General features: G+C 34.1%; 1 protein-coding gene across 1 annotated transcript in view; it reads right to left on the reverse strand.

Annotated features, from left to right (window-relative positions):
• Window positions 1-4,501: 4,501 nt before the first annotated feature.
• LOC129217418 (RIB43A-like with coiled-coils protein 2) overlaps window positions 4,502-27,470 on the reverse strand; it is a 33,053-nt gene continuing 10,084 nt past the window's right edge. Inside the window, exons 2-7 of the mRNA XM_054851716.1 lie at window positions 26,417-26,539; window positions 24,152-24,233; window positions 15,257-15,476; window positions 9,091-9,331; window positions 8,090-8,317; window positions 4,502-4,801 (exon numbers count right to left, since the gene is read on the reverse strand). Coding sequence (XP_054707691.1) covers window positions 4,553-4,801; window positions 8,090-8,317; window positions 9,091-9,331; window positions 15,257-15,476; window positions 24,152-24,233; window positions 26,417-26,539 — 1,143 coding nt within the window. The 3' untranslated portion in view covers window positions 4,502-4,552. The remainder of the gene's footprint in view (window positions 4,802-8,089; window positions 8,318-9,090; window positions 9,332-15,256; window positions 15,477-24,151; window positions 24,234-26,416; window positions 26,540-27,470) is intronic.

Below are 27,470 nucleotides of genomic sequence, written 5' to 3' on the forward strand. Positions count from 1 at the left end.
AAAAAGAAGAGAGAAGAGAAAGAAAAAAAAGAAGAAAAGGGAAAAATTCCAAGCGATTATATATATATATATATATATATATATATATATATATATATATATATATATATATAAATATAAAGAAGTAACCCCTCCCCCCCGAAAGTCGGGTCTAGCTACGCCACTGGCTGTGATAAGGATCTGTGCAGCTTTCACAATGCTGCGAACTTAGATTTGCTCCAACTATAGTAAATATTTGGTTCGGTGCAGCAAGAAGTTTAAGATTGATTGACATATACATAATACTTACAACTAAACATTATGGTAATAGACTTGAAAAAAAAAGCATCAACTTATATTTCTTTTCATTCATTATAGTAATTAAAATCAAAAACCAATGTTAACAAGATCCTTCTTTTCAGGCCAATGTGAAAAGCGTCCAATTTTACCATGGTTTTCTCGTGAAAGAATTTGACTTTTTAACTGCCATCATGGAGAGACATGGAACTATTGTTTTGGTGACTTGTGTGTCTACCATTGGAATGATCATACTTCTCATATGTGTGGTAGTCTACTACAAAAGGAAAGCCAGACACTCTGCTCACTGTCTTACAAATGTAAGTACACACAAAAACACGAGCAAACAAGCATGTATGTTGGGGTGGTTCAAAAAAACTCTTTTTCAGCTAGAGTCCAGGACACCCCCTATTTTTTTAGACTTACTAATAGTATTATGCTGTAAAAGTTTTAGCTTCTAACTCAAATTTTAAGAGGGTGATTCATGATCCCTCAATTTAACATTAGCTGAAGCATAGAAAATGTCAAATTTAAAAACATTTCATTTCCCCAGCTGTTTTTTTTTTAATAATTGTTTTATTGCAATGTATATGCATATTACTCGTGCATATTATAATATGTATCATTGTTTTTTTAGTTCAATGAATTTGTTTTAACCCCCCTTCCCATATTTATGAAGTTTAAGGGAGGGGGTTGACCACCCTCTTTCAGTTGAAATAGGAAGCTAAAATTCTTACAGTATATTACTATCCACAAGTCTAAAAATATTGAGGGGTGTCCTGTTATCTAGGAAAAACTTTTTTTTTAACATGCATTTTTGAGCCACGCTAATGAATATATATATGTGTCATGCTACAAAAGATTCTGTTAAATAATAATAGCACTTGTCTTCAGTGCAGCTAAATTTCTAATTTCTCAAATTTTCTTCCCATTTGTTGGGCAAATGTTTTCCAATAATCAGGGGTCATATTTCCTGGTTATGCCATTGAAATTTCGAGTCTCAGCTTGTCTGTGTACATATATTTTTTCCTCTTATTCATTGAATAATTTTCGAATGCTATATTTTAATATGTCAGGGTGTTATACCTTGGGTATTAATCAGGAAATGAAGAGATTGTGCAAACACCTCGAGCAGGTGCCGTATAAATAAAAAATTTCATCAGAAGGTAGTTCTTATAAACTGGATCAAAAGTAATCTTGTGTAGTAATTTGATGGGGATGTTATCAAAGTAAAACCTTAAATTAAAATCTTAAGTTTGGGAAGTGTGTTTGAGCATTCAAAGAGACTTATAAAGGGTGATTTAAAAAAATGTCAGCTAAGCAAATTCCAAAACATTTAAAAAATATAGGAATAAAAAAAAAGTTTCCAAATACCAAAAATTTTAAACTCAAGTTTGTTCGTTTTTTTACTTTCAGAAATTAAAATGAAATTAATGGACATTAAGACATTAAATATTTAAAGCAAAAGTGAAAGTCATTCACCATTGACTTATCTCTTCTGTTTTTCACTAGTATTATCTTGTATTTTCCTAGTACATTTCCAATTCCGAATTAAAATTTTGATTCAAATCATCCATCAATAATTTAAATAATTGCAGAATGAGGTACTTTAAATAAAAGATCATTATACATGGTAGCAACAGAGAGTTGTTCCATAAATAAGTGAAATTTCCATACTCATTGCTCATTGTGTTCATATCATTTTTATTTGCTCTATAAATATTTTCATTTCTTCTAATGTCCACACTTGCACAATGTGTTCCTTTTCAAGAAGCAGATGACCCTTTTAGGAAGAATTCGTTACACAAAATCAGAATGTATAAACATTTTAATCAAGCCTTTTATTGCATCTTAGTTTAAAGTACATACTAATTATTATTAACATCTGAAATAGAAAAGAATTTTTTTGAGCAATCACGATTGCTTATTGTTCTCCCTTGACAGTCCTTGATGTTCCGGTTCCTTTTTCAGCTTGGACCAGGCCTGCAGCACCACCGTCCACCGGCGGCGGCGCGGCTGGTCCTGAGCACTGTCCCCCGGAATCCACTTTTGCTGGGCGGTGGCGTCCATGTCCTACACACGCATGCTCATACACAGTCGCCTACGCGCGCACGCCTTTACACACATACACAAGCCTACGTGCACACTCGTAAGCCTACACACACACGCACACAACTATATACACGTAAGCACCCAGGAGGAGGGACATGCTTGGGCGGGGGAGCCATTTCTAGAAACAATAACTCTAACCAGTCGAGTCTTGTCGCAACTCGTGATTGCGAAAAACATAATTTGAATTCAAAGTTTCGGAATTCAAATTAGAGTTATTTTTATTTATTTATTTATTTATTTATTTATTTTTTTGATGAAAGTTAAAAATTTGAAAATAATTATATGTTGTTTTTCTCCCCAGAATATCTTGTTTGGAGCTGTCCATAAATGATGTCACTTGTTTTTCAACATTTTAAATCTGCATTTAATTTTTAAAATAATTGAATGCATTTTTACCCAACATATCTTATTAGAGGATGTCCATAAACGATGTCACTCTTTTTCAAAACTTTAGCCCTCCTTTGCCCCTTTGCCACACAATACAACGCTTCATCCTATCCCCTAATCCTCCATATTACATTATTTTTCATTAAAATAAAAAAAAAGTGTGATATTACACTTCTTTTTCCCCCTCTCCCTCCCCACTATCACAATTTCACCAGAAACCAAACCTAAAAAGTTGACATCATTATGTGGATGACCCCTTATTGTACTTTTTATATTATGCTATGCCCTGATGATTCAATGTATTTTAGGATAAGTTACACCGCAATATGCAAGAGGCTATGGGAATCGATCTCAACCCTGCTGTTATAATACTGCAAGATGAGATAAGAGAGAAGACAGCACTAAACGGCAACACGGTCTGTAGCATTGACGATGATGAAGGTTGGCTTGCTCCAATTGATGATGTTCCTGTACCTGAAGACACTAATGGGCCATGCATCCAAGATACAAAACTATAGGTAAAGCCTCTAAATATGTCTGCTAGGCAGGCATGAACTTCAATACCAAAGGTTTCCTTCCCGCTAAAGACTTCCGACTTTGTGAATGCCTGCTGACTTATTTTTGATGAGTACTGACACTATTAATATTTTTCAGATTTTTCCATCCAGTGAATCATTTTTTCTTTTCTTTTTGTATATTTTTATTGAAAACATCATTCATCAAACCGATAAGCAAAGTCCAAGAACTTTCTGCAGCATTTGTAAATATTTTAATTTCATTTCCAAAAATGTTTTGTATAAATTTTTACTAATTTTTGTAATTCTTGTTACAAGTGAAGAAGTTTTAGTGTTAATTGATTCTGTTCATTGCTTTTGCTTGTATGTTTTGTTCCAAAATTGAGTGCCTTTTTGTGTTTATGAATTTTTATTATTGTAATATTTTTTTAAATGTAATATTTAATTTAAAAGAAAGTGTTTGTAGTGTACTTTTAATAATATGACTGCTACTCTTTGTACCATATACTGTTTTATTCAGTGGATATTTGTGGATCCTATTTTATACCATGTAAATTTATTAAATAATACTCAGTTTACTAAAATAATTGTGATTCTTTAATTTAATAATTTTCTGTCACAATAGATATAAAAGAAACCTATAAACTAGTGCACAAACAGATTTGAGTGTACTGTGTACATAATTCGAACTTCAGAAGCTTAATCTTTTTTACATAAATGCGTCAACAAAGTATTCGAGCCTGTACAGTACAATATAAATACAAGGACAGAGTTAATTTTATTACATAAGCAAAAACAACTAAAATCTTAAAATATATACTTGTATTATATGAAAATGAGAGATCAATTGGTTTATTGCAAAGTTTTTTGCATGTTTTGAGTGAAACGATGATTTTGATATGAAATTTAAAAAGTCATATTGGAAGAAATGATTGGTTTATGGCTGCAATTTTTAAATGTATATTTTCTAAACCTCTGTACAAAGATGTTCAAATAAAAGTATTTATTCAAACATTTTCTACTCCTTTCATATCAAACAACATTATACACTTCATCCTCTGCAAGATATAAATAGATTAAAAAGAATGTCAATAATTAAAATGGAATTTGACTAACAAAATAAAAATAAATAATGGTATAAATTGCAATTTTTTAAATTACATATTTTTTAAACAGTAATTTAAAAAATAATTATATTAATTCATTAAAATAAAAACACATTAATTAATCAACTGGGAGGATTTTTCAACTAACTTTCGAATTTATCTTGATGATGTATTGAATTGATTAAAAAATTCTTGAGTTGGTACATTTGTATATACGACTTCTTTCATGTATTTTTGTTGACATTTCTGCTCTTGCTCTAAGTGTTTGTTATCCTGGTTTAAATCTTTATTCATCTTAGATACATTTTTCCTATTTTCCTCATCTAGGGATTTGAAAACACTGTCTTGACGTTCTATTTCTGAGTGCCATTGGGACAGTTCAAAGTTTTCTTGCTCTGTTTTTCTCTGAAATAATAAACAAATCTTTCAGTAATTTTGTTGGATAAAACCACCAAAAAAGAGAAGAAAAAAATGTATTTTTAGTGTTTTTCCATAAATAGCTTCAATCTCTGAAAAAGTAACTTTGAAGTTATTGTGCTGATACAACTAGTAAAACAGAAGGTCGAATGATGCAATGAATGATACACCATATAATGATTGATCAGAATGATCATTTATCTTCATATATATAATAGCCGATGATCGAGTAACGCGCGTGTTTCAACAATGAAACTCGCGCCACGGCATGATAATTTGATAATGTGTTTGGGTTATGTTTAATATGCATAGAAAGGCTTTATTGTGACAATGCTGAACTCGATCTGGTAAGTTAACTGTTTTACTGGTAAGATTGTCATTTCAAGGCAATGAAGAAATGACAAAGCGGTCAACTATAAACGAATTCTACTGAAGTTTAGGGTTAATCCAGTGGATTTAGGGTTAAAATTTCAACTACCAAACTATCCCTAAACAAGCAATTGCCTCGTTAAAATGTGGAAGAAGAGAAGCAATCTTAACCCATCATGCCTTGTTGGGCGACATTCTAGTGTTTAGTATTCCCACAGTTGACGCTCATACTAAAGGCAAGTCAATTATTTTGCTTAACACAAGGCGAAATCTCTACTTTCCAAGTTATTAAGTAAAAGGTACGATGAATCACAAAAGAAATTTTCATTTTTTTATTCATATGTATAAACAGTAAAAGAAAACTTAATAGACAAAAAGACTTCAACGTTTGCAAATGTAAGCAAATTCTTATAAATGAGTTTTAAAAATTCATAAATACGTTATTAACGACGCTGTTTTCCTTTGTTGGCTGTAAATGTTCAAGATTATTAAGCTTTTTGGCATCAATTTGATGTATGAAAAAGAGCCTTGGTTTTTTTCAAGCTGCATAATAAAAGATGATCAAGAGTTAAATGACTAACAGAAGGTATTTGAAAGTAAGCAATGACGGATACAAGGGGGAGGACAATCTCCCCCCTCCTTGAGTCCAGGAATAGGGACTTTCTTCAGGTATATTTACTATATTACAGTTCCAAAAGCGCAATTTTACATAATTCTCGATGGCGTAAGGAGAAAGGGTGCTCTTTTCCGAAATTCAAGTCTTGAAAACAAAATCTTAGTTCATCTCTTATTACTCTAGTCTAGAGATAAGAACCGGAACTTTCAACAGTTTTTTTTTTTTTTTTTTTTTTTCAAAATTGAAGTTACAAAACTTCAATTTTAGTTTCACTGTAGGACACAGGGTTGTAGTTTTAGACCGAAAAAACATATTTTGGTCATTCCAGTGGCAAGAACCGGCCAAAACTGGATCTAACCACCATAGAGCTGGCCAAAACTGTATTTTATAAAATCGCTCTAATGACGTGCGATTACACACATACAGTTTGCATGCATAATGTTGCACATTTTAATGCATAATTAAAATAAATAAGGTGTCTATTTATCATAATAAAAATAATTTTTTGATTTAAATGCAACTTTTCTTATTAACATTAAAAATTGTTCGCAACAAAGGACTTTCGTTTATTAGGAATACGAAACGGCCTGCAATATAAACTAATAGCTGTTTTTCAGAAAACTTGTAACATGTATTCAATGAATTAAAAACTAAGTACTGTTCGAAACATATTTTTAAAGAACTATGACATATTTCTCCTATGGTGTGACAAACCTTCTTAAATATGCCGTCATTTATTACTTGCCTAGGGTGTAAAATTAACTGTTTACTAAAAAAATGAATACAGTAGACCGTCGTTTTACGCGAGGGTTGCGTTCCAAAGAAATTCTGCGTAAATCGAAACCACGTAAATTGAGACTTGATAGTAGTGTTAAAATAGGGGTTAGGTTCCATAGATTTAAAAAAAAAAATACTTCATTTTAGTGATGACTTATCGTATAATGAGTTTAATGTGCACCTATATCGATTTTTATGCACAACATGCATAAAGAAGACATACATTAATTTCGTGTTCTGTTTATAAAGAAGAGCTGGCAATGATAGTCTTTTGGCAGTCATCAAGAATTTTCCCGTAATTCTTTGTAGAGCATTAACGCATCCATGACAACTTGCGTCATTTCCATGCTAGAATCTTCCTTCACAAACAAATCAGAAAAATCATTTCTATTGTCTAGGAATGGCTCAAAATTTTCAATGTGAACGTATTTGGTTGTGTGTCACCGACGTCGGTATCCTTGTTGGTTTTAGCCGCCTTTGTCACTCCTAAAAGCTCTTCTTCCAGTGAGTTAAATAACTTTACTTCTGGAAAGAGCTTTGGAACCAATTACATAAAATGTCTCCGGTGGCCCAAGCTCGATTATTAGCACACCAAAATGCAGTTTATTACATGTAATCTGCAATATTTAGGAGTTTGGATTTTGAAACAGAGAAAAATTTTATCTGCTTGCATTTCCGCATCCGCGTAAAACCGAAATTCATCCGCGTAAAATAAAATAAAGGTGTCAAATCTTAAACCGCGTATAATCGAAACTGCGTAAAAGAAATCCGCGTAAAATGACGGTCTACTGTAGTGACTGATCTTGGGATTAATGTTTCAAATGACTTTTAATTAGGTACTCATTTATTTTTAGTTCAAATTTTATTATTTCTTAATCCATTTCCAATGTCCAAAACTGGACAAAGCTGATTTTATCCAAGCTGGTTTTAACCGGTTTTATCCATGGTTAAAACCGCCACTGGCAGAAACTCTTACAACCTTGGCAGGACACCTTTGATTACGTAAGGGAAAGCAATGGGGTTCAGTACACTCCTCCGGTTTTTTTTTTTTTTTTTTTTTCTCCTTAAAGTTAAGTTTCAAAGAGTAAAAAATAATCGAGCTCTCCTTGAAAATTTTCTGTATCCGTCCTTGAAAGTAAGACTTACGATATCAACACATCCCTGTCAAAATGTAGAAAGGTTTGAAATGAATGCTGCCGTGCTAAGCGCAAAAGTGGTATCTGCAGCTGAGTTCAAAATGAGAAATTCCCGTTTTAAGCTGTGTGGTCTCTATGCATTTGATTCAAATGAAACTTTTTCAGATTTTTTTTTTCAAAATATTTCCCTTTGACCAACTGATCATAAAACATTGTATTTGGGTAAAATATGTGACAGAAAACAACCTGGTGACAATAACTCCATTTTGACAAAAAGTGCAGATACGACTGCACTTATATAAATTTATTATAAAAGTGCAATTTATATTCACTTGTAAAAAACAATAGAACATTTTTCAAAATTACTACAATAAATACCTTTCTTTCTATGATTTGCTTAATCTGTCCGTCATAAAACTCTCTTAATTGCTCTTGACTCATCCCTTTCCATCTATCGGGTACTACTCGATGAGGACCATATGCACTTCTTGCAACTGAGGGATTTTCAGTCATGAAGTTACTGTAAAAGGTGTTTTCTATATCTTTTTTCTTCTCAATATCGTCATTGATTTTTTCCTGTCTTTGTCTTTCTTTCGTTTCTAGTGCCTGGGTGAAAATGAAAAAAAAAAAAAAAATCATGTTAATTCCATATTTTGTCAGCTTTACAAAATTTATAGATATTTAATCATCTGACAAGGAATCAGAAAACTTTAGTACAAAACAAATCATGGTCATTACTAATAGTTTTCTTCCTATAAATGTTGGTTATCTGTGAAAAATTAACATAAAAAATATTAATGGTACAACAACTCATATTTTTTAAATATTGTAGCATCTAAATAAGGAACTAGCATTGACAAACATGTGGGTGATTCAGTTGGAACGAAAATTACTAAAACAACAGTAAAATGTAAGCAAACACTGCTTTGTCAGTATAAGTTTATTCATACGTGGGTTTTATCTCTTAATAGCGGATAATTTAAATTGCATTTATTATATACACATAAAATTATAACAGAGGGTAAATGTAGTCTATTGCATTGCACTAAATGCGAGTGACAAGAGATTACTGACAGTTATTATATAGTGTACTATTGATACATTAATTTGCTTTACGGAAAATTAACAACATTTTCCTCTGCACATGCTTTTTTTTTTATGTCTGTGTGATGGGGGAGGGCGGGGGGGTCATGAGTGGCTCGAGTTGTTTTTCTGCCACCAAGGGCTTCAAGAAATTATATATATATATATATATATATAATATATATATATATATATATATATATATATATATATATATATATATATATATATATATATATATATATATATATATATTTTTTACTCATTCAATTTTTTAACACAAAATGATATCTAACCAGGTATTTGTTAAGTTTTTCTAAATCGGTAGCCTTTGACCTCTGGTATTTTTCCTCATATTCTGACAGTTGAAGGGCATTTAGATCTTGCTGCAGTTGCTGGAACTCCCAGTCCTTGATTTCTTTGTTAAATTTATAATTCTGCATGCGTTTCTCTTGCATTTGTTGAAGTAGAAGATCTCTCATTTGTCCCTGTTGCCTCTTCATTCTATCTCTGTAATTTAAATCTTCTCCTTCAAGCCTATTACATAAAAAAAATTTTGTATCCATGAAAAGTAAAAATATTGCTCAATCACGGAAGACATAAAAATGAATTTCAAGCAAATAAATGTACACTCAGGAACATTGAAAATAGCGCCCCAAAAAGGAAACATTGGATTGAAGTGAAATTTAGTGTACAGAATAGTACAGATGAGAGATACACTTGATCTCAAAATCTAGACAATTAAACAAATACAGGTTAAGAAATGAAATAAATACCGTGCTGCTCCAATAGCGCGTTGGACCACTTTTTGCTGCAATACATGCCGCAATACGGTCCGACATTGAGCTTATTAAACTTTTGATGTTGTCCTGAGAGAGATGGACCCCCAAATTTTGTACAGCCACTTTTAAATCTTGCACAGAGTAGCACGGCGACATCTAGCGTTTCAGCTGATCCTATACATGCTCTTTTGGGGACAAGTCGGGAGAGCGGGCTGGCCATGGAAGAGTTTCAAAAGGACGTAAGAAGTCTTGAGCAACTCTAACTGTATGCGGGCGTGCATTAGCTTGTTGGAAAATTGCTCTTGGGAGGCCATTTAGGAACGATCCTAGATGTAGTTGCAGAAAGTCATAAATATAACACTGGTCCGTTAAGGTTTCACGTACCACAACTAGAGTAGACTGGTTATCATAGGCCATAGCCTCCCAGACCACTATGCCCGCTGTGCGGACAGGTGTCGTGCGATAGAATTGGTGGAGTGGTACCTTTCTCCAGAGTGCCTCCACATCCGTGAGCAAATACTATCTGACCCCAAAATGAATCGGGATTCATCACTGTGCACCACCTTTTGCCAATCAGTGACATCCCACATCGTTCTGGCACCGCAGCATTGCAGACGGAGTGACCATGTTTTGGTGTTAAAGGGAGTGCTCTAAAAGGACGCTTGGACTGCAGATTTACTTCCGCAAGACGTTTAGAAATGCTTCGGGGAATTACTGCTACCCCTACGTCTGGTGGTATGGTAAAACGAGTCACTGTGTGTTCCACGAGCGCTTGCCGGACGATCCTTCTATCTTCTCTCCGCGTGGTTTTCCCGGTCGCTCCAGACTCGGTTTTTTGAACGTGGGTACCATCTCGTGTCCACTGCCTCCAACAGTTTCTAACGGAACACTCTGAACGGTTCGCCTAGGCAGTAACACGGCTCGTCGAGAAGCCCGCAATTTTCATTCCGATGATCAAACCTCTCTCAAACTCACTTAACTGTGAGAAACGCTTTCTAACTCGTTTACCTGGCATCCTTCACTCATTAAGGTTCTCCGACAAACCGGAAGTTATCGTAACATTTATAAATCTTAAATTATGCACTGGTTTTTATAGCACTTTTTCCTCGATTTCACCGATACTGTAGAGTAAACTGTCATGCGCATTGACACACCAAACTTGGATCATTTGCATATCAGATGTCACTCTTCTTATATGCAAAATTTCGCGATTGTACCTTTCTATTTTCTTGGGGCGCTATTTTCAATGTTCTTGAGTGTATATCTATATACAGTCAACTCTCAATAACTGGGAAGTCCCATAGGACCGGCTAAAAACTTCGAGTTATCGGTAGTTCGAGTGATTCGAAGTTCTGTTCCCAGACTTCTCAATAATGTTTTTTATTTTCTTTTTCAGGAATAGTGAACAACTGCGTTGGGGCAGATACAGAAATATAACTTAGAGGGGGCCCAAGAAATTGAAAATCTCACCCCCCCCCCTCATTTAAATTTTTCATGGCGAAATTTTCATAAGTTTATTTTCAAATGCGTTTTCTTTCTTTTTTTTCCAAGATCCCTTAAGGACCATTGATATATTTTAAATGCATAAATACAAGCACTCTTCGTTACATCGCTCCTCGTTATATCGCTCATTCGTTTATATCGCACTTTTCCTTTGTCTCCCGAAAAATTCTGTTTAAAAAAACGTTGCTTTACATTTCACATCACGAAAAAAAAAATGTTATATTTCTGAGAAAAAGTGTTTAAAAAAATCAATGAATAAAACTGGCACGATTTCCTTACATTTAATTTGTTGCAGTTGAAGTTGCAGCTAACGATTGTTTTTCCTCCATAAAGCAATAGAAAATTATAAGTTTCTATTTATTATTTTAAAAATAAATTGTGGTCTAATTTTCTTTTGTTTTCATTAAGAAAATTTTCTCAATAGGAATAAAATAATAATCTTTTTGTAAGTGAAATAACAATAATAAGTAAGTAAATTGAATCGTTATTTTTCAGAAACAACGGTTGTATCGCGTTTTCGGATATATTGCGCTTTTTTTGTTGTCTCCCGAAAAGCGTGATATAACGAGGAGTTACTGTACTATGCACTTTTCTACTTTGAATAAGGAAGTAAAACATCTTTAGTATTTCAAGCCTATTAAACACTAAACCCTATATAATTTCACCGAGATGCTGTAAAATGAGTAGTTTTAATGAGGAACATTTTTATAATGATTATGACACGAGGACACGGTCATTAAATAAACCCATATCTCATTTGAGCTTTTAACTGAATTTATATAGAAAATTATAGCTTTATAATATATAGTTTATTTATTTATTTATGTATTTTTTTATTTTTATTTATTTTTTTCATTTATTTATTTATTTATTTATTTATTTATTTTTTTTTTTTTTTTTTTTATTTATTTATTTTTTTTTTGAAGAATTCAGAGGCTACTTCTTTGCGAAGCTATTTCAAAGCAGTTGCTGATATGTTCTTAAAAATTTAAACTACGTACATGCCGTTTCAATTAATATTATTGTTTTGCCAAGAAACTATCATTTGATTTTCTTCATTTCACATTTTTTATAAGCTGAAAAAAAAATGTAGTATTTCGTAAATAGCTTTCTGTATTGAAATGACTTTTCCATGCACATCTTAAAACATTTTTTTTTAAACTATCAATTACTGTTTCCATCAAATAAGAATAAATGGACGAATGATGGTATTACGTTCCTTTGAGTTCGAAATCAGTATGTTAAATTGCCGTTCAGGTCTAAGAAATTCAAGTAAGATTTGTATCTTTTTTTTAAAACATTTCTTCTTGTTATATAGGTAAGTCATTTAAAAAAAATTGAAATAGTTAAATTATTTTTTCCTTTTGGGGTGGGAGTGGGGTTCCCCCCCCCCCAAATCCACTACTGGAGCTGGGGGATTATTTTACACTAGGAACCTCCATATAATGTAATTTTATGCCTTTTTTGTTTATTTGGCAAAATATCTTGAATTGCAAATAAATTAGTTTTAGGATTTTGAGGATGTTCGCGTATTCTAGTTAAAGAATATGATTATTGATGATTTTACATGAAGGGGATGGGGGGGGGTGGGGAGGGATTTGTTTATTTTTTTCATTTAGAAATTTTGTTTTTTCTTTTTTTTCATTTAGAAACTTTTTTATTTTTCCTTTTCCGATAGCTTTTCCATAGTTAAATTCTTTTTTCAACGGGGGTCGGGGAGCGGGATTTCCCTTTTTTCCTAGATGTATTGAGTTTTTTGATTACGTTGTTTTTCTGCCGGGGGAAGGGAGAGAGCAGAATTTTGCATATTTGTTAGAAAGATCGAACTGCTAATCGATCGGAGTTCGTGTCGCTCGCTAATTGGCTGTGTTACGGTAGCGTGGTCTATTTATGAGTTTGGCGATTAACAATAGAGTTAGCGGATCGTTTTACATTTAAAACGTCTATTAGTGTAGTGAAATGTATTTTTTGCTAACTTAGCGAAACATTTTAAATTGAAAAAAAAAATCCGCTTTACTCGCTAAAGAGTTGCGGTAGCGTGTCCGCTCGGCGCGTTAGGCGATGAGCAATACAGTTGGAGGATTATTTTCAGTTTTAAAGCAACTGCAAATCTAATTTAATGTTTTGGCGAATTGTTTTAAATTCCAAAGAAACTTTAATCGGTTTTTATGAAAAGCTGTGTACTAGGGTGGTCCAAAAAAAAACTTTTTTTTCAGCTGGAGTCCAGGACACCCCCTATTTTTTTACACTTACTAATAGTATTATGCTGTAAAAGTTTTAGCTTCTTACTCAAATTTTAAGACGGTGCTCAATGACCCCTTATTTAAACATTAGCCGTATCATAGAAAATGCCACAAATTGAGAAATATTCAATTTCTCCTGCTGTTTTTTTTTTTTTTTTTTTTTGTAAATAATTGTTTTATTGCAACGTATATGCATATTCTATTATAAGTGTATATTATAATATGTAGCATTGTTTTTTTCAATTTGAAGTATTTTATTAACGGTCTCCCCATACTATTGAAGTTTGGAGGAGGAGGTTGAGCACCCTCTTTCAATTGAAATAGGAAGCTGAAATTCTTCCAGTATATTGCTATCCACAAGTCTAAAAATATTGAGAGGTGTACTGCCGTGTGCAGGTAAACGTCAGTATCTGCAAAAATGAGTTTTCGAGATATTTGAAGAAACGCGTTTAGGATTTAATACTAACAATAGGGAAATGTTTGAATTAGACGTCTTTTTCGCGTCTTTTTTTTCAGCAGAAACCAAATAAGCGAGCTTGTACAATAAAGATAACGTACAGTAGATGACAAAAATTCAAAAAAATGAAATGTGAAACATAAGCAGTTACTGTCCTTTACCTGCACACGGCAGTGTACCTCTATCTAGGAGAAACTTTTTTTTACGTGTATTTTTGAACCACCCAAGTGTGTACGCATTTATTTGAAGAAAAATGATAATTTTACATTGCGGTGGGGGGGGGGGGGGTAGATACCTATTTATTCAAGGGACTTTCTTTAAATCCATAGCACGTGCATCTCCGTACGGGTACTGCTGGTGTATAGATATTACTGAAGAAACACGGGGCTTTTATATTAATGATGATATTGCAAAATATAACAATTTGGGGCTACTCCTTGATAAACCAACACAGAAACGTGCAGGATTCAAACTGTCAAAACACTATTGTCTTTAAAGCTTTTTGGCTTCTGCAGTTTTTTGGAGAAGGAGATTCTGAAGCTTTGAAACAGTTGCTTGGTTTTGTGCAAAAAACTTAATTTGTGAATTAACCCTCATTTGTTTTTCTTTGCATTTGTTCCCTAATTATGTTTTTAGCCATGCAAAAAGATGAAAATTTTATTCAAGTACTGAAACTGTTAGCTTTAGTATGCTTTGTAATTATTGCATAATAGTTCATAGACATATTAGTTAATTGACAAAGGAGAACCTGCAATGTCTGTTTCCTATATGCCAAAGTTTTCTTTGTAGAACTATTTTCATTCCGAGAAAAAAAAAATCATTATACAATTATAAACTAAAAAGCGAAATTGAGTTGAAACATAATGACAGCTTTACTGAAATAGATTTTGAACAAAGTTTCAGGAATTGTAGTAGAGTATGAAACAGCTATTCATCTATAACAGTATGAAACAGTTATTGCTTATTTTAACTGAAAATAAACCGCATAGAGCTTTTTTTTTTTTTTTTTTTTGCATAACAAATCAAGGGCGCGCGCGTACACTCACAAAAATAAATAAATGAATAAGAAAATAAAATAAAATTAACAAATCAAAAAATTATAATAATAATAACAATGAAATATATGTTTAAAATGTGAAAAATTAGTTGAAAAGATATATGCTTTTCCCTCTCACGCAATTCTAAAGCAATAACAAATTTTAAGTGTGGTTTCTTTTACAAGTAAAATAAAATTTTATGTACATATTTACTATGACATAATTTGTTTCAAAAGTAAAGCAGGAATAGAAAATAGTGCAGGAAAATTGAATACCAAGTAAACAAACAAGTTTATCATTGTTTAGTACCTTATTTGTGTGTGTGTGTGTGTGTGTGTGTGTTTTATATAAAAACGTAATGCAGTTACTATAAAATATCACGCAGTTTTCAACAAAAGTTTTGCATACATTGGTAAATTATCGTGATTCATGACAGATACCTTTGCAGTCCTGATATTGGACAAGGAGCATTATCAGAAATTCTTGGAGGTTGTTCTTTTTTCAACTGATCTGGATCATACAAATCAAAATCCCTTCTATGCTCAGGTTTTTGTTCATATAAGCGAAATTGGTCAATTTTTTTGCTTGTCTTTTGCTTTTGCTCTTTTTCCTGTTGTTCTCGTTCTTCAGCAATATATGCTATTCTTTTCAATTCTTCAGCTTAAAAGAATCAAATGTAGAACGTTTATTTGACTATCACAAAATTTTATTTCCTACTAATGAACGCACTTTTTCTTTGAAAGTAATGATCAAAAATGCTCTATTTATTTTTAAACAGATAAATCTCCACATAATTGATAGATGATACTGTGGAAACAAGAAATAATTTTTAATAAATTCATATTAAAATCTAAGAGTTTTACAATCATTGTACCTACTATAACTTCAGAAGAATTTATTTAATTGACTGGTTCAATGTGTACCACGTTTAAGTAAAGGCTTCCAATTGTGAAGTAGATTTGAAAAAAACTAACAATCAAACGTGAACAAGTAAAAAAGTTAACAGTTCAGAACTTCACTTCATTAGTAGGGGAAAGTGTAGCAAAGTGAAATAGTTAAGATAACTTACTTTTTTCAAAATGAACAAGTTGGAAATTTGTTTTGAAAATTACAATGCATAAAGAACAATGTATTATGCAATAAAACTTGCATTGAAACATTATTTTTTTACATTATTAACATAATTTTAACATTTTTTTTTCTTGGCAATGAATTTGTACCTTAAAAAAAGGAAGAAATTTTCCACAAAAAACTCATGGGGCAAAGGGAAAAATAAAATATTTTCTAATGAACTATTTTCTGTTTGAAAAACAAATGTTTTTATCAAATAAATGAGTGAATAAAAGAATGAATCAGTTAGTGAACAGATAATGAAACAGTAAACCAATATTGTGATTAATATATGAAACTTAATAAATGAGTGAATAAAATAGTGACAAAATGAGAAAAAAAGAGAATGAATGAATAAATAAGTGAATTATTGAATGAAGGAACTCAAAAGAGTTAATTAATAAACGAATCTGTAAGAGATTTAATAAACGTTTGTATAAGTAAACAAAACGAACTAGTATTTCACTTTGTCCCGCATGCACTTGACTAATTGTAGAACACTTTTAAGATAGCAATTAACTTAATATTGAATAAATAAATACTGCACCGAGTATTAGTAGGTCCCAATTAATATTTAAAATGTTAATAACAAAAACTTTATCATTTTATAACAGCAAAATCATTTCTGACTTATAAAAACATATTAGAATATGAGCATCAATTTTTGAAAATTGCTTGAATTATATGTTTTGATTTTCAGATATAACTGTTTCCTGACTGGAATTGGACTACATGTGTTGCTAAATGGTTAAATTATTACCAGACAGGTGGCAGAAAAAAACGGAGTCAATATTTCGCCATTTCACTTTGCCCCGCTATTTCACTTCGCCCCACATTCCCCTAAATTTAATGTCAATAAAAAAATGAGGTATAAAAATATCTTTTGGATATAAAAATAATAATTTTCAACCAAATTAATTTATAGAAGTGGTATTCAATGTAAAATCTAATAAATAATAAATAAATTATGAAAATCATTACAATATTACAAATAGAATAGTTACCATGCACAAGACATTAATGTGTCATTATATGAGGTTTTTCGAAAACGCACAAGAATTTCATTCAAAAACAAAATTAGTATTAAACTGTTGCAAATAGCCTATTTGGCTTCAGAACTTGTTGCCCTTTGATTGAGAGAAATAAAATATGAAGAGGCAAAAAAAAAAAAAAAAAAAAAAAAAAAACATGCACTCAATGATTTTTAATTGAATGATTTTCAGTTTTAATATAAAGCTCTTCTAAAATGACATCAGATAGGGGAAGACCTCTTATATTGGACCACTTCTTAAATTGGACCAGGGGCTTAAAATATAGCGTAGAGGTCTGTGCTAGAGTCTACCGGTGTAGATACAAAGATTTGTGTCTGAAACCTTTGATGATGAAGTTTCGTCACATTTCGATCTGCATAGCTTGAGTTACGATGTGATTTGTGTTGAAAAAGTGTTCGATCTTACACAGTCCAGTCACATTAATGTGACCATCTGTCAAAAGACAGAATAACCACCTTTCGCAGAGCGGACTGCTGCGAGACGTGCAGGAAGAGAGTCAATTAGGTCCCTGAAGGTGTTCTCTGGGATGTTGAGCCATGCCGACTCTAATGCCGTGGCCAGCTGCGCTAGATTACGCGGTTGAGGATCCATGGCGCGAACAACTCGATTGCGATGGTCCCACAGATGCTCGATTGGGTTTAAGTTAAGTGAGTTTGCTGGCCAGGGGAGGACGGTAAACTCATCCTGGTGCTCTTCAAACCACGCACGTACACTGGCAGCTGTATGGCACCGCACATTGTCCTGCTGGAATATGCCATCATCCTGAGGAAAAACAATGTGCATGTAGGGGTGGACATGGTCCGCAAGGACAGATGCGTACTTGTATTGATCCATCGTGCCTTCCACAATGATCAGTGAACCCAGAGAATGCCAGGAAAACATTCCCCAAACCATAATGCTCCCGCCTCCAGCTTGGACCGTTCCGGCAATGGTTGCAGGGTGGTTCCTTTCAGAGGTTTCACGCCTTATACGCCAACGTCCATCTGTCCGATGGAGCATAAAACACGATTCATCTGAAACCGCTACCTGTCGCCACTCAGTGGACGTCCATAGCTGCTGTACTGGCGTGCAAATTCTAGCCTTCGTCGTCGATGAACAGCAGTCAGCATAGGTGCACGAACCAGGCGTCTGCTTCGGAGGCCCAGACGCAGCAATGTTCGCTGAATAGCAGTTTGGGAGACACTTTTGGTAGCCCCTTGGTGGTCAGTTGCTCAACGGTAGCCCGTCTATCTGCCCGAACGCATCTCCGCAACCGTCGTTCGCCTCTGTCATTTATGGCCCGTGGTGCACCACATTTGCCACGTCGCTGTTTTTGGACAGTCCCATTTTGCCATGCACGGTACACTTTTACCACGCTGGCACGCGAACAGTTCACAAACTCAGCCGTTTCGGAAATGCTTCCACCCTTGGTCCGAAAGCCAATGATCATGCCCTTTTGAACGTCGGATAAATCGATTAGTTTCTGCATTACGCCAACGATTGAAATGTTTTCCGAAGCCCTCACACACCCTTTATATACGCTCAACTGCACTGTGCTGCCACCTGCCTTCTGTGATTGGTTATTTAACTCTGACGTGGAAAGTACGTGGTGGTCACATTAATGTGACTGGACTGTGTATTTTGAGAATTTGTAACTAGTAGAATAGAATAATACTAAAATTTTTGAACGGAGAAAATTGTTTTTATAGTATAATAAACAGTATTTAATGGGGATCACAGCAATGTATTTACATGCACGATAGGGAAACTTGTTGAAAAGGTATAAATAAAGGAATAAAAAATGGCGTGTTTTCCTTTATTGGACCGAAAAAATTTTCCTATATGGTGGTCCAATTTACGAATATGTAATTAAGCAAGCCTTTTTACTTATCACGTTATAAAATAAGTGAGTGGTGTAACTTAATAACTTAGTTAGGATTATTTTGAGCACATTTTATAATTCTAACACTAATTCAGAAAATTCATTTTGACTTTTTTTTTTTCTTCAAGCACACTTTCTAAAAGCGGCCACCCATAAAACAAGGTGTTTGTCCAATAAGTTTCAATTTCAGTTTTGTTAAATACAGTTTTCAATTTGACTGAAATTTCTGCTGGTTTACGTTACTTGCTGATTGGTTATTTTATTAGTTTAAGGACCGGTAGTCCAGTTTAAAAAAATGAAATTCAAAAAAATTTTTAGATTTCTTTTATAGAAAATAATTTAGTTTTGGCATTTAGATGCGCATTTAGGATTAGTTAAAATATAAATTAAGACTTATTAAAGCATTCACCCTGGTTTTTATTAAGTATATTGCTTAGAACAGTGATTCCCAACCTGGGGGCGATCGCCCCCAAAGGGGCGATCGAACTCTTCTAGGGGCGATAAATTTCTGGGGGGCGATAGGGGGGCGACGGTATTCGTATACCTGGTAATAGGAAATTCGGTGTTTTCCCATTTGGTCCAAAAAAGAAGGGTGTTTTCCCATTTGGTCCAAAAATTTCTCGTGGTTTTGACTGACAAGATTTTCTTTATGTGTTTGACAGTTTGGGCCAGTTAATCGGTACACAATTCAGAAATATCTTTCAGAATACCTATGTTGTGTAATACCAAACCATGTATATGGCACGTCAAATCAAAGAAAATCGTTTTCAGAAAATAAGGCATGTATGATTTACAGCTCAATCAAATCTGTTCGGATAAAAAAAATCCCAAAAGCGAAAAAAAAATCTTATTTTATTGCCGTTTTCACGAGGAAGAAACAAAATCTTATTAGTACTGTCTGACCGTTGGCGCCAGCAACGCCTGAAAAGTGGATGGATGTGTGTAGGAATGGATTTTTGCATTTACTTATCAGTTGTCATTCAGAATGTTGCAATCAGCGCATAAACCTCCTTACGTACTTTCTATTGTTTGACTTAATTTAGTGAATTTCTGTTTAATTGTGCATGTTTCGCAGTGTGGAAGTTCGATATCAATTCGAAAAAGAAGTGCCGGCAGTATTCAACAGAGTATTTAAAATTTGGTTTTGTCACGTCACCGCAAAATGTGCAGTTTCCGCATTGTCTTTTGTGCGATAAAACATTTTCTAGCATGAAGCGATAAAGCCCTCGCGAATGAAAGAGCACATGGTGACAAAATAAATAAACCTCTTAGTTATTTTCAAGATCTCAAAACGGTCAAAAGTGGGTGAATTACTGAGACGACGAGCAACAGATCTTGACAAAGAGCTTCTTGCTTCTTACGAAATGTCTCTTTTGATAGCAAAATGTGGTAAGCCTCATACGAGTAGAGAATCTCTTATTCTACCGGCTAACAAAAAAAATAGTAGAAATTTTGCTTGGTGAGGGCTCCAGTAAAAAGATAAGTCAATCTCTTCTCCTGAGTAACAACACAGTTTCCAGGAGAATAGATGAAATGGCTGCTGACGTTGAGTGCAAACTCATAAATGTTTTGAAACAAAGTAAATTTGCACTACAGATTGATGAATCAACTGTGACTGATAACGGAGCTATTTTATTAGCATGCGTGAGGTTTATTAATGAGCTGAAAGAGATAACTGAGGAAATGTTGTTCGCCGGAACCTTATTTACTGATACAAAGGGATCGTTGATTTTTAAAGTGGTGAAGGATTATTTTGAAGAAAAAGAAATTCCATTGACAAATGTAACTGCTTGCACAGCAGATGGTGCCCTTGCCATGGCGGGTCGTCATATTGTGTTTCTTGCACACCTTAAAAAGAAGTGCCAGAAGTGATTACCATCCATTGTGTCATTCATCGTCCACACTTGGCTGCAAAAAATTTGAGTGGTGTTCTACATGAAACCTTACAATTAGTCATTACTGGTATTAACAAGATCGAAGCTAATTCTCTCAATGATCGCCTGTTTCGAGAGTTTTGCCATGAAAATGATGAAAAATTCGAACGCTTGCTTTTACATACGTCTGTGAGATGACTTTCCAAAGGAAACTGTTTGTGCCGTTTCTTTGAATTATTCGACTCTGTAGCTGAGTTTCTCGACTTGCATGATCCTGCTTTAAGTGAGAATTTGAAACAGCACAAATTGGAACTTGCGTATCTCACAGATATTTTTGAAAAAATGAACTAAGTCAACATTAAGCTTCAAGGAAACAAGATGAACCTTATCAAGGCCAAAAGCATAATTTCAGCATTCATTGCCAAATTCGAAATCCACAAGGCAAATATTGACCGTAAAGAATTTATCCTGCTTCTGACTCTAAAAAAAAGTTTAATCGTGGATGATGAACTTCCTGAAGAAAAAATTTTAATTTTTATTGATCACCTTGATCAGTTAAAAAAAGAACATGGAATCAAGGTTTGCAGATTTGATCAACTTACAAAGTCCTGACTGGATTTTAGATTTGAAGATGTGGATGAACTGGAAAACTCTTTGCAGACAGAGTTTATGGATTTGAAATTTGATTGTGAATCAAAAATTACTTTCAAGCAATACGGTTACGAACTTGCCTGGGTGAAGCTTATGGGGAACAACTTTGGAAAAAAGTTGAACAGCTCCTCATCTCATTCCCCTCAACATATTTAGTTGAAAGAGGATTTAGCTCTGTAGTGCAGCTTCTCACAAAGCGAAGAAATATATTGGACATCTGCCTCAAAGGGGACCTCAAATTAAATCTCACTAATATAAAGCCAGGCATCAAAGCTTTAACGGAGTTCCATCAAGCACAATGCAGCCATTAAAAAGATAAAAAAGAACAAATCATAACAGTTAAAACTTTCAATTTTTTCCGGATTTCAATTTTTAAAAAAAAGCATGTTACTGAAAAATGTAGTATTCTTACTTTTGCTAGGTATGTAAATGACGTTGGTTAATTAAAACACTTAAAATTACATTTTTTCTTTTTTTTTTGGGGGGGGGGGGGGAGGGGAAGAGGTTAAGAATAAAAAAGTCAGTTTTAAAGCTAATTATTGCTTTATCATGCACTTTTTGAAGCTTTAAACTAAAATTATTCGTTCAGTAACATCAGTCTTCACTAAAATCAGCGCCATCTAATTTGTGTTTTTAAGGGAAGAACGTGGGGGGCGATAGGTGTAGTTCAACTTCCGAAAGGGGCGATTGACCAAAAAAGGTTGGGAACCACTGGCTTAGAAGCTTCAATCTCATTTGAATTGTTAGTACAATTGAGTTCAATGACAGCGACTTTGCAGCAACTGAGTCAGAAGTTTGTAGTCCAGATGAGACTACGAAAGTAAACATGCTACATGTTCGGTTTCAGCTGTTCAAGATGCACAAGAACAATGTACGGATAAAATTAATACAAGTTCCGAGGAATCAGTGGTTAGTTTTCATCGAGTTATGATCGCCGGTTCTATTGATGATTTTGTTAAGGTGGCACACATATTACTGTTGCATTGAAAATGGAAAGCAGAAGAAGGAAACCTACTTCGGCAAACGTTCTAACGTCATCGCCACAGAAAAAGGACAAAAAACAGAAAAAGCTGCAAAAGAAGAAGCAAAAAACCGCACAAAACTACTGGTATTGCAATATTTGCCATAGAGATGAAGTGCAAAGTATGATTTAGTATATGAAATGCCGTCAGTGGGTTCATCAACACTGCCCCAAGTTAGCCCAAAGCAAAGTAAATTCTACTGCAAATCCTGTAAAAAGACTATACAGTTCAAATGCAAAGTTATTACACTAACTACCAATAAGTATTTGGACACCTATGCAAATGTCGATATCTGCGGTCCTAAGGTACGTCACGGCCTCCGCCGGTATTTATCGTGTAGGAAATAGCATCGGTTTTAGTCGCATGCAAGATGCCTCGCAGTTCGGAGCTCTCTGATTTCGAGAAAGGTATAATTATCGGGTATCACAAATGTGGCCGATCCTTAAGGGAAATTACTCGCGATCTGAAGTACCCAAAATCGACAGTGGCCTATGTGATTAAGAAGTGGAAGGTGAGCGATCATTGTCGGAATGTGCCCCGAGTCGGCAAACCCAAGAAACTGGAAGATAGATACCGACTAGTGCTGTCCAGAGAAATTCGGAAGAACAGCACCCAATCAATGGCCCTCATCCGCATGGAGTTTCAACATTCATCCGGGAGTATTGTTTCATATAATACCATCCGTAAGGAAGCACATCTGCTTTCATGGTCGTGCTGCTGCCCGTAAGCCTTTGATCAAAGTCTAACCGCGCTGCTCGGTTAATGTGGTGCAAAGCACATCGAAATTAGACCGTAGATCAGTGGAAACAAGTTCTTTGGAGTGACGAATCAAGGTTCAGCCTTTACCGTTCGGATGGCAGGGTCTGGGTCTGGCGCCTACCTGGAGAATATCTCCTGCCAGAATGCATTGTGCCAACAGTCAAGTTCGGCGGAGGTGAAATTATGGTCTGGGGGTGTTTCTCTTGGTATGGGCTGCGACCCTTGGTCCCCATTCATGGTAAGCTCAACTCCGATGCCTACTGTACTATTTTGGATGACAATGTGCTTCCTACGTTGTGGCAGTTTTACGGATTGGACCCCTGTTACTTTCAGGACGACAATTCCAGTTGTCATGTTTCGACATTAACCAAAGCTTGGTATGGTGCCAATGGAGTTCATCGAATGGACTGGCCTGCCCAGAGCCCAGACCTGAACCCTATCGAGAACTTCTGGGACGAGTTGCATCGCCGAATTCAGGGGTGCACTCCCCGTGCAAAATCGGTGAAGGAACTTCTATGCCTTCTCCAAGCTGAGTGGAAGAAAATACCACTAGCTGTCATACAAAGACTTGTGGAAAGTATGCCCCAGAGGGTTCACGTTGTAATTGCCTCTCGTGGAGGCTCTACCAACTATTGATTTTGAATAAAGTTAGTTTTTCTTTTCTATCACAGGTGTCCAAATACTTATTGGTAGTCAGTGTATATCATTTACTCTTACGGTTCAATTTAGGAAGCGCATGATTCAATGTAAGCGCATATATTCCTAAATTGAACTTTTGCAACTTTGTTAAAAATAATTTAAAAAAAAAAAAAAACTATCGTTATATTTACAGAAAATGTAAGTACCTATGACGGTTCCTAATTAAATTTGGCTTCAGAAGCGCTATTTTTTATTTTTGTTTTGCTTCACACTTAGCGACACGGGTCTCTTATTCTTAGGGGATCCAATATAGGCGGTCTTTCCCTACGTGAAAGAATATGAGGAATTAAAAAAAATAATCTCACACCTATTTTGTTTTCTCTGTCTGCTTCTCTCGCTCTTGATAAAGCTTTATCATGCATTTGATATTTCAGTGCATCCACATCTATCTGTTAGACATAACATTTTTTTAATTAAAATATCTTGTACATTAAAACATGTTTTAAGATACATCATAAGGCAAAAATTGAAAATATTATAAGCAGTGATTATGGGATATTAACGCCTCAATTATTATTTATAGTGCAAAACACTTAATGCATCAGAAAATAGATGGAAAGTAGATGAGAGGTTTATCCAGAAGTCAACTTTCGCATATACTATCGCATTGATACATTGATTTTTCAACATCAGCTGACCCTAAAAGACGGGCTTACTTCGTTGCCTCCCTGTCCCCCTATCGTGGTGGTCCGTTGCAATTGCGACAGTTACTACATGGTAAATCCGCCACTGGTAGCTAGATGACGAATTTAAAGTGCCTTCTGGACACTTGCTGCTAAACAAAATTTTAAATTTTCAAATCTGCGTTTATGCACAAAGTTCCTGAAAAACCCTCATTTTTTTTCCAAATGCCTCTAGAACCTGCTTAATTCAAAAGTGGAAGCTGATTTGATTTGATCTCGAGTCCTCTCCAAAAACTTATGGTGGACTGCGAATTCTTTACGCTTTGCCTCACTTCCTTGAATAAAAGTCACTCTTGAAAAGTTCTTCCAACTTTGTCTATCTTATTCCTATAAAAGTAGAATAACACGATAAGATACTTTTCCAACCAAAAGTAGTTGACTATTTTGTAAAAGTTATTGTTCAAGTGGAAGCTCTCTTATTTTTTAGGGAATGTAACACTCAATTGTAATGATCAAAAGTTTTAGAAAAATCAAAATTTTTGAATTTGGTGCTTATAAAAAACTAAAAAAAGATTATAATTAAAATTTATTTTTTCAAAATAATATAGCAAGATAAATTGCAAACATATTTCCAAACTAGCCGGGTACTCGCCGCTGCCCAGGTTTCGGCCGAGTAGTACTATAATAAAAACGTTATAAAGAACAATCACAATTGCATAATACGATAAATCAAATTTTGAATAATACGAAAAATCAATTTATTTACTTAGATAAGTAACTATCTTCAACTATAGGAGCAAAAACAAACGTTCAAGAAGTAAGGAAAACAAAACCCAATAGAAAAGTCCTAGAAAATCAAATTATGTACCTGAATATCGAGAAAAAAAACGCATTCAAGAACCAGTGAGCTGACCACTACAGTCTCACAATAGCATAGGACTACCCGTCAGAGTCGCGCGGCAGGGTTCCTCGCAGCTATCGACTGTCGGCCAGCGCCCTCTCGATGAGTTAATTTACCCCGTCATCTATTAGGAATTCATAGAACAAAACTTACCCCCATCTGTTATGAATGCATGGAACTAAACAATCAATTAAGCATTTAATTTTCAATTACAATTATTTCGGTCAATCTGATTTTTTAAAAAAAAAGGCCATCCTCAATAAATGGACATTAGACAATGCAACACAAAAAGAATTTTTTCAATTCGAACCAGTAGTTCCTAAGATTAGCGAGTTCAAACAAACAAACTCTTCAGCTTTTTTTTTTTTTTTTGTATAGATAATGCAAATTGTTTCAAGGAGAAAATGATTATGTTTCAAGTGCATAACACCGAAACAAAATAAAATATCGTGCATCGTTCTGGAGATAAAGCTGTTTGAAAATTTTGTCGAAAATGGCAAGTGAGAAATTGGGCCTAGGTAGTCATCTTTAGAAGTCTGTATCGGGCTAAGAATATTTTTTGGGGGGGGGGAGGAGGAAGAGCAAAACAAAATTATGCTTGTAACTTACTTTCTTCTGAATTTTAATATATCACTCATTTGGAAGAAGAGTGCCACAAAACGAAATGAAATTTTACAGGGGAATCGTTTAAAATTTAACTCTTCCGGATGTTTGCTGTAAGAAAATTAAATTTGCTGTACTCTCCAGTGGTTAATATTAGAACAAAAATCTGTCATTATTTTCCTAAGAAAATAACGTTGTTTGAAGCTTTTTAAGCGGAAAAAAAAAGAAAATTAAAAATTTCGTATTGTGGCACTCTTTTTCCAAACGAGCTACATGTTACATTGAAAACGTCCCAGACTATGAAGGTAATCCTCACCCTGCCTGGATTGACATGGACCACAAGCAGAAATATCGAAACTTCATTGCATAATGACATTTAGCTTTATGTGAAAAAAATAAATAAATAAATAAACTAAAATACAATGTTAATGCTTTGAAACCTTACTCCAATTTGTCGCACTTTAGCATTAAAGATTCTCTGCTTCCGTTGTTCTTCTGAAATCCTTCGTCTATTTATACTAGCTGCCAATTTTTCATCCACAGGAAGATTTAAAGCCATTTCAAAATCCTAGTAACATGCAAAAATTTATTAAAATACTTTTATGAATAAAAAAGCACATATGCATCAATTTACATCAGCATCAAGTTTTTGAAAAATCCATCCTATTTTATTTGCATAAGATGATAGAAATGTGAGACTGAGTACATGAAAACTGCTCCACTTAAATTTATTTGAAAGAAAATAACTCGGCTTTTTTCCCCCCTGCATTTTTTTTACTTATTTTTTAAAGAAGTGACCAAAAAAATACCGTTTAGGAAGTTCTTATCCTGAACTTTCTAGAAACTATTTTGCTAATTTATAATTAAGATGTTTGAAGCATTTAGTATACTTTTTCCGTTAAAGGCACATCACTTGGGTGCCCGACTTGATTACTTCCTATCTTAGCAAACATTTAAAATTATGTTTTCATTGTCTCTGTGTTTGCTTCTCTTTTTATTGTTAAAACATCATATTATTTACATCATTTTATGGTCACCAGAAGTATCTTAGTATATGGCGACACTGTCTCTTGGATGAAAATTAGTAACACATAGTTTTATAAAGTAGGGAGGGGGAGCCTTATCCAAGGTAATCCAAAACGATCATCGCAAATTTGTTAACATTTTAAATCGCAGTAAGGGATTACGGGCGGCTATATGTTTTAAACGCTTGTACTTTAATAGCAATATAGAGAAGATTTTAGAATATGTTCAAAAAAAAAAACAGATAAATCTTTTTTAACAAGTGAAGTTTAAATTCATATTTTGGAAATTTCTCAAATTTGTACATTCTTAAATGTCGTTTTTTCGTTTCTAAAAGAGTACTATTTGTTTCTTTCATATGCCATTTTACATTTATGGGCAAGGAAAAAGCTAGATTTTTAATCAAGTCAAAGCGGTGTGCTTTGAGTTATTTCAGTTACAGAAGAAAACAAATAAAAGTAGCGATATTGTTTCTC

Source organism: Uloborus diversus, chromosome 2 (genome assembly GCF_026930045.1).
Source record: "Uloborus diversus isolate 005 chromosome 2, Udiv.v.3.1, whole genome shotgun sequence".
Taxonomy (NCBI): Eukaryota; Metazoa; Arthropoda; class Arachnida; order Araneae; family Uloboridae; genus Uloborus; species Uloborus diversus.